The 8,231-nt window shown below is 41.9% G+C and overlaps 1 protein-coding gene across 1 annotated transcript; it reads right to left on the bottom strand.

The window, feature by feature from the left end:
- Nucleotides 1-5,397: 5,397 nt before the first annotated feature.
- LOC117817790 (sialidase-like) lies at nt 5,398-6,933 on the bottom strand. The gene is made up of 2 exons (XM_034690552.1): nt 6,867-6,933; nt 5,398-6,561 (listed from the first exon to the last, which is right to left on the bottom strand). Exon 2 carries the CDS (start codon nt 6,480-6,482, stop codon nt 5,577-5,579), a length of 906 nt encoding a protein of 301 aa, XP_034546443.1. The 5' UTR covers nt 6,483-6,561; nt 6,867-6,933; the 3' UTR covers nt 5,398-5,576.
- Nucleotides 6,934-8,231: the final 1,298 nt, after the last annotated feature.

The raw sequence follows: 8,231 nt of genomic DNA, 5'->3' as shown, positions 1-8,231 counted from the left end.
TTCTGCCATGTAGGTGTCAGATGTTCGCGTGCCTCACATTTCTCACAGAGTTTAATTATGCAACCTTTTAATTAGCTTTCTTTGTCTGTAAAGCAGAAACACACTCCAGCTCGGCCTTGACGGCTCTGATGAAACGCTCCGTCTGTCTTCCAGATTATACTGGCAACGCTGGAAAATAGAAACACGACTTATACAACCGTGCATGTGTGGCCCGGCTAAAAACCTTTTAAAGTTTAAAAGTTAAAATCACTGATATCTCTAAAAGATGAGTTAAAGAGCAGACAGGAAACTAAAATGCACAAAGATCTAATTTATAACCATAAAGGTTCATAAATAGACTCCAGGTGTAATAACGAGCTGCAACATTAAAATACGACTTAGCAAAGTCAAATAAAAGTCAGAGTCAGAGGTGGAACGTTCCTCCCACCGTCTCTGAACTTTCTCCGGCCGCTCAACGTGGCCCGCCTCACGAAAAACAGTAAATGCACTACACCACCAGACCAGTAGAGGGCAGTAACACAAAGAGGAATGCCATTCATCACAGATGACTCCATAGAAGCAGACGGACAGGCAGGTATCATTATGAGCAACCCAACAGTTAGCCTGTTAGCATGAAGAGACTCAGCTGGTCTGTTTTAGATGGTGCTATATTTCATCACAGATGGATTCACTGAATCAACACGTGAGAGGAGATAAGCGCGAGTAGCAAAGACGTTTCAACACGGCTTTAAAATCCTTTTGAACTCAAAAAGCCGTGATCGCAGAGATCGGCTGGTGTTTTGGTTTAAACTGCGACCCTGTTAACTGGAGACTCTCAGCCGGATGCATCCCTCATAAATGTTAACAAAAAAAAAAATTTGACAAGAAAAAAATTTGACAAGAAAAAAATTTTACAAAGAAAAATTTGACAAAGAAAAATTTGAAAAAAATGAATTTGAAATTATTTTGAAAAAAAAATTTGACAAAAAAATTGACAAAAAAGTTGATCCAGAGCCTGTCGAAAAAATTAATTTTCTTCAAATTTGAAATTTTTCTCCAAAAGCAGAAAAACCTGCGCCTGCTGTTATAAACATTTAAAAAGCAACGAACGAATCAACACGTGAGAGGAGATAAGCGCGAGTAGCAAAGACGTTTCAACACGGCTTTAAAATCCTTTTGAACTCAAAAAGCCGTGATCGCAGAGATCGGCCGGTGTTTTGGTTTAAATGGCGACCCTGTTAACTGGAGACTCTCAGCCGGATGCATCCCTCATAAACGTTGACAAAAAAAAAAATTGACAAAAAAAAATTTTACTAAAAAAAATTTTACAAAGAAAAATTTGAAGAAAATGAATTTGAAAAGTTTTTTTTTGAAAAGTTTTGACAAAATTTTTTCTGAAAAAAAAATTTTGACAAAAAAAATTTTGACAAAAAAAAATTTGACAAAAAAGTTGATCCAGAGCCTGTCGAAAAAATAAATTTTCTTCAAATTTGAAATTTTTCTCCAAAAGCAGCAAAACCTGCACCCGCTGTTGTAAACATTTAAAAAGCAAAGAATGAATCAACACGTGAGAGGAGATAAGCGCGAGTAGCAAAGACGTTTCAACACGGCTTTAAAATCCTTTTGAACTCAAAAAGCCGTGATCGCAGAGATCGCCCGGTGTTTTGGTTTAAACGGCGACCCTGTTAACTGGAGACTCTCAGCCGGGTGCATCCCTCATAAATGTTGACAAAAAAAAAAACTGACAAAAAAAAAATTTTACTAAAAAAAATTTTACAAAGAAAAATTTGAAAAAAATGAATTTGAATTTTTTTTTTGAAAAAAAAATTTTGACATAAAAAAAATTGACAAAAAAAAATTTTGACATAAAAAAAATTGACAAAAAAAAATTTTGACAAAAAAAAATTGACAAAAAAGTTGATCCAGAGCCTGTCGAAAAAATTATTTTCTTCAAATTTGAAATTTTATCCAAAAGCACCTGCTGTTATAAACATTTAAAAAGCAAACAATGAATCAACACGTGAGAGGAGATAAGCGCGAGTAGCAAAGACGTTTCAACACGGCTTTAAAATCCTTTTGAACTCAAAAAGCCGTGATCGCAGAGATCGGCCGGTGTTTTGGTTTAAACGGCGACCCTGTTAACTGGAGCCTCTCAGCCGGATGCATCCCTCATAAACGTCTTTAGACCATCATTAAATATCTGATGAGGATATTTTGAAATCTTAATAAAAACTAAACTAGTTTGCATTCCCAGGAACTCCCTCTGTGTTTCAACAGCTGTGTAAACTCCACAAACACTGACACGTTCAGCTGAAGGTCTCCAGTTTACAGGGTCACTTTTAAAACCGGAACACCGGGAGGAGAGACGCATTCACGGTGGGCTGAGAGAAGACTACTGTTACAAGCTGCTAAATCAAGAGAATCACAGCTTCTTCTTTTGAAAAGTACACACACATACAAAAAAGATAGAACAAATAAAAACTAATGAAAGAAAGAGAAATCAAGAGAATCACAGATGTGTGTGATGTTACTGTGGAGGGAGGGAGGAATAAAAACACTTAGGTTAATCTACCAATCAGACACCTTCAGCATTGCAGGCCCCGCCCCCTGAAGGTCCTGGGTCTTTTTGAAAAGTCCTACCCCCTAGCTGAGATTATCTACCCCTGAACTAAATTTAGACCCTGGGTCCACCGGTCCAAACGCACGTAGTTCAGGGGTAAAGTTCCTCCGGTAGAAATAGCAGAGTGGATATCCGTCACATCCGTTCAGCTCTTGAGGACAAAATAATGAAACTGTGTGAATATTTAAGTCTTTCAGATATTTATTGGGACACTGGCGCTCCCATCATGATGGGTAACATTAAACCAGCTTTTTGTAAGCTAAGTAATGGTTACAAAGTAAAGTCGTCACATTACAGTTAATCACGTGGAACCTCATCACTCTGCATCCTTCAGTAATTTGTCTGAAATAAAGTGGGATTCAAAAAGATCTATATTCATTCATTTCATGGTTTTGTAGCGTGGCAGCAGTGGAGGAGGATTCTGGAGTGCTGGGGAATGTAGCTAAAATGAAGCTTTTCACACAGAGGTGGAAATCTGGACTTGAACAAAGAAAAGTAGGATTAAAAGAGACAAGAACTTATATATGTAGAATTTGTTTTGTTTGTGTTGCAGCAGGTTCTTCAGGTTTGCCACAAGAACTGAGATAAATATATGAGGTCAAGCATTACATGAGAAAACATCTGAACGCTGTAAAAGAAATTCAAAGAAGTATAAAAGTGAGATTACAGACGATCAGATGTGCAAATCAAGTGTTTCCTGAATACGTCTGAGGTTGTTTCTCTTTGTTTGCATCCTCCAGAAATCACAGGTGGGTTTAAATCTCCTTAGAAAGCTGCTTAATTGGACTAAAAGTGCACAGGGTTTAAAATGTGAAGTTTAACGAGCCTTTCTTCAAGCCTGACTGACGGCAGAAAGTGACACCTACATGGCAGGAACCTTCGACATGTTATGACACGAGGAAAGTTGAAGAAGTTAAACTCAGAGGCCCTCGGGTCTCAGACAACTTTTCTAAATGACTGTATTTGAAAGTAAAAACAAAAGTGAGTGCAGCTTTCCCTCAAATGACCCTCTCCGCTCTGACTCCGCCACCATAATGTATGTTAATGCATGCAAACTGAATCAATTCACTTCATCAGCATAAAGAAGGAGGAAAAAAAAAACCCTTCTCGGTGGCTTCTTCCTCTTCAGTGCGTCTGTGAGACGAGGAGCTCGCTGATGGCTCCGCGGTTAGAACATGGAGTCTAATCCGCCTGCAGAACGGCGTCCAGGTCGAGCGGCTCATTTAAAACTTCCTGACAGACAGGACTGACAGCCCATCCTCCGAATAAATGGAGCGACTCGTCAAAAGGAGGGAGAAGACGGCGGCGGCCGAGGCTCTGAAACCCCGTATCTGTGGCCGCAGGCTGTGAAGCTCAGAGTGCAGGAATTTATGATAAAATGAGATTTTGAATATGGAGTGAGTCCTTTTTAAACCTAATTCCTCCTGGTCCTGCCCCAGAAATACAGATCTGACATGTTGTAGAGAGACAAAGAAGAGGGAAAAAAATCAAGGGCAATCAAATCAAGTCCTGTCAGAGAGGAGGAGGGCGGGGCGGCGGCTCAGAGAGACTGTCTCACATCTGATCCTCACTCTTCAAACTTTCTCTGCTTTATTTGATGGTTAGCATCAACATGTGGCATTGTTTGCACATCACGTAAATGCACCGGGTCGGCTCGGTACATGGAGGACGAAGAGTCCCTGCTCGCCCTCGGGCTTTAAATCCTCAGTCTGATATCTCTGCAGCAGCTTTACACCAGTCACATCTCAAAAACCTCCACACTGGAACAAATGCCCGTCCAAAAACAAGAAAAGAAAAGTATTTCAAGGTACTTTTACCTTGAAATAAGATGACAAAGTTGAATTGTCTCATGTTGAGATCTAATGTCTTCTCATAGTGAGCTGGATAGACTAATATTCAGTCATGTTGTTCTTTAGGAGAAGCTCTGCTCTAAAGGAGCTGTTTCATTGTGTGCATGGAGTTTGAGGAGGAAGATTTCTATCTGATTTAAAGAGACAGTGTCTGAAAACTGAAACCCACCCTTAAAAACAACAACTTCTCTTTCTTTCTTTCTTTCTTCCTTCCTTCCTTCCTTCTTTCTTTCTTTCTTTCTTTGCTTTTTTTTCTTTCTTTCTTTCTTTCTTTCTTTCTTTCTTCCTTCTTTCATATCTTTCTTCCTTCCTTCATTCCTTTCTTTCTTTTTTTCCTTCCTTCCTTCCTTCCTTCTTTCCTTCCTTCCTTCCTTCCTTTTTTCTTTCTTTCATCCCTTCTTTCTTTTATTCTTTCTTTCTTTCTTTCTTTCCTTCTTTTTTCTTTCATTCCTTCCTTCCTTCCTTCTTTCCTTTATTCCTTCCTTCCTTCCTTTTTCCTTTCTTTCTTTCATTTCTTCGTTCTTTCTTTCTTTCTTTCTTTCTTTCTTTATTTATTTCATCCTTCTTTCTTTCTTTCTTTCTTTCTTTCTTTCTTTCTTAATTTCCTGCTGTCATTTCTTTCTTTCATTCATTTTCCTTCCCTTTCTTTCTTCCTTCCTTCCTCCCTTTCCTTCATTCCTTCCTTCCTTTCTTTCCTTCATTCCTTCCTTCCTTCCTTCCTTTCTTTCTTTCTTTCTTTCTTTCTTTCTTTCTTTCTTTCTTTCTTTCTTTCTTAATTTCCTGCTGTCATTTCTTTCTTTCATTCATTTTCCTTCCCTTTCTTTCTTCCTTCCTTCCTCCCTTTCCTTCATTCCTTCCTTCCTTCCTTCCTTTCTTTCTTTCTTTCTTTCTTTCTTTCCTTCTTTCCTTCATTCATTCCTTCCTTCCTTTCTTTCTTTCTTTCTTTAGACTATAAAAAGAGAACATTTCACTTGGTAAGATTTGAAGTTTTTGCAGTGTACAGATCGGTGTCTTTGAAAATCCAAAATTTCGGCCTTGCTTCATCTTAGTTAGTCCCAGCGTTCCAGAAGCCTCCTCCACTGCTGCCACGCTACAAAGTCATCAAATGATTGAATGCAGATCTTCTTTTAAATCCTTCTTTTCTTTGATCTAGTCCATATCTCTACCACGTCATGTAGACTTGAAGAAGGTGAGGTCTCTACCACGTCATGTAGACTTGAAGAAGGTGAGGTCTCTACCACGTCATGTAGACTTAAAGAAGGTGAGGTCTCTACCACGTCATGTAGACTTAAAGAAGGTGAGGTCTCTACCACGTCATGTAGACTTAAAGAAGGTGAGGTCTCTACCACGTCATGTAGACTTGAAGAAGGTGAGGTCTCTACCACGTCATGTAGACTTAAAGAAGGTGAGGTCTCTACCACGTCATGTAGACTTAAAGAAGGTGAGGTCTCTACCACGTCATGTAGACTTGAAGAAGGTGAGGTCTCTACCACGTCATGTAGACTTGAAGAAGGTGAGGTCTCTACCACGTCATGTAGACTTAAAGAAGGTGAGGTCTCTACCACGTCATGTAGACTTAAAGAAGGTGAGGTCTCTACCACGTCATGTAGACTTGAAGAAGGTGAGGTCTCTACCACGTCATGTAGACTTGAAGAAGGTGAGGTCTCTACCACGTCATGTAGACTTAAAGAAGGTGAGGTCTCTACCACGTCATGTAGACTTAAAGAAGGTGAGGTCTCTACCACGTCATGTAGACTTAAAGAAGGTGAGGTCTCTACCACGTCATGTAGACTTAAAGAAGGTGAGGTCTCTACCACGTCATGTAGACTTAAAGAAGGTGAGGTCTCTACCACGTCATGTAGACTTAAAGAAGGTGAGGTCTCTACCACGTCATGTAGACTTAAAGAAGGTGAGGTCTCTACCACGTCATGTAGACTTGAAGAAGGTGAGGTCTGTACCACGTCATGTAGACTTGAAGAAGGTGAGGTCTCTACCACGTCATGTAGACTTGAAGAAGGTGAGGTCTTCCTCATTTGGGGTTTGAACTCGACAGGCTGCTGTCAGGCCAGATATCCAAGCTGTGTGCAGCTTGTTGTGAAGAACGTGTGTTTTCTGAGACGCACAATAAAGTGAGACCTCAATTAAATACAGCTCAACACACACACAGACACACACTCACACACACACACACACACACACACACACACACACACACACACACACACACACACACACACACTCACACAAACCACAAATATAGATGAGGGATTGTATCCATGATAGTAAATCCTGGATCAGCGATCAGTTATACATCAGCGTCTACTCTCAGGTGGAATTGTCAGAGTGTGTGTGTGTGTGTGTGTGTGTGTGTGTGTGTGTGTCTGTGTCTGTGTGTGCGTGTGGTCGGCATCCGTCACCATCCAATTACAGCTCTCATCTCCTCTTTCATCCTCAGCATGTTTCTTTTATTTCCTCTTTCCTTCCTCCCTCCCTCCCTCGCAGAGTCGCCCTCCTCACCTCTGAAACTGGACCCCGCTGCCAAACCATCCGCCCCCCTCGTTTCGTTACATCCATTAGCAGGTCTCTGGGGACGGATCTCGACCTCAGGTAATGAGAGTGATGCTATAGAGTTGGGGTTGGGGGGGGGGGGTGTTGGGGGGGGGCGTGGAGCTCGTGTCCAGATTACCTGTGGGCAGGTGGACGGCGGAGCAGGGACATCCTAAACCTGCGTTATCTAATCTGTTGTCTCCTAATGAGTCACTGAGACGTCTGTCTTCTCCTGGCGGGCCGAGGAGGGGCTGTTGAAGTCTTTGTGTCCCGGAGACTAATTACATCGTGGTCGTTTAGCGCGGGACAAGGCTCGGCTTCAGGTGGGAAAAGCGATCCGGCTCAGGGTGAAAGTGTCTGAGGGGACGCCGGATCCAGTTTCCCGTGAATCCCCCCTGATAACAGAGCGTCCTTGTTCTGGACTTCAGGTGGGAGGCGGCGGGGGTAGGAGAGGGGTCTTTTGATCCGGCACATTCTTCCCCTCCGAGGCCGTCTTCTCAGGAGGATTAAAGGAGGAACGATGAACGTCTTACAGGTTTAAAGCGGCGGCTGAAGATTGGATGGCGAGGACGCGGACAATCGCTTCTCTGAGGACTTATTTTCCTCCTCTTACCTGCCGAGAGAGAAGAAAGGCCTTTTCAGAGAGAACTGCTAAAGCTCAGGCTGATAACATTCGGAGGTATTCTGCAACCTGGGGTCTCTTTGTGCTTTTCTGAGGGTTTTAAAAGCACAGACAGACTTCTTCAGCAGGCAGAGCTGCAACGTGCATCAAAGTGCGTCCAACGAAATCACCCTTTTTCCACCTTCTTCTAAACTTATAATTCAAATCTTAAGAGAGGTTCAGTCAGCTTGTTTCCTGGTTGGCTATCGTTTCACTCCATGTGACAATATACAGAGTGTGTGCTCTGCCATCCTCAAACCCCTGCCACCACATGATGGGGCCATGACGCTCTTCTGAGCTGATGTTGTAGAGCAAAATCACTGTTGACATCCGTTAACCACGGAGAATCTTAAGCACCACCTCGAATCCTAGACTTGGAAGGGGGGAAGTCTGGCCTAGTATCGGCCTGAGTATCTTGTAGTGTGTACCCGCCTGAAGTGACAACATGACGTTTAAGTCAGGACCACTCTTGTCAAAATAATGAACTACTAGCATGCAATAAGTTTTACTTGGAGGTATGGTTCTATTCTGGGAGGTCCCAGGCCTTCCATGTTTGCACTTGGAATGGTAAAGC

Source organism: Notolabrus celidotus, chromosome 8, assembly GCF_009762535.1.
Source record: "Notolabrus celidotus isolate fNotCel1 chromosome 8, fNotCel1.pri, whole genome shotgun sequence".
NCBI lineage: Eukaryota > Metazoa > Chordata > Actinopteri > Labriformes > Labridae > Notolabrus > Notolabrus celidotus.
This window is presented reverse-complemented; position numbering and strand designations above follow the sequence as displayed.

What these genes read in the sequence shown, in the direction of transcription:
- LOC117817790 (XM_034690552.1), bottom strand. Translation starts at nt 6,482, where the DNA reads ATGAGGAAGACCTCACCTTCTTCAAGTCTACATGACGTGGTAGAGACC.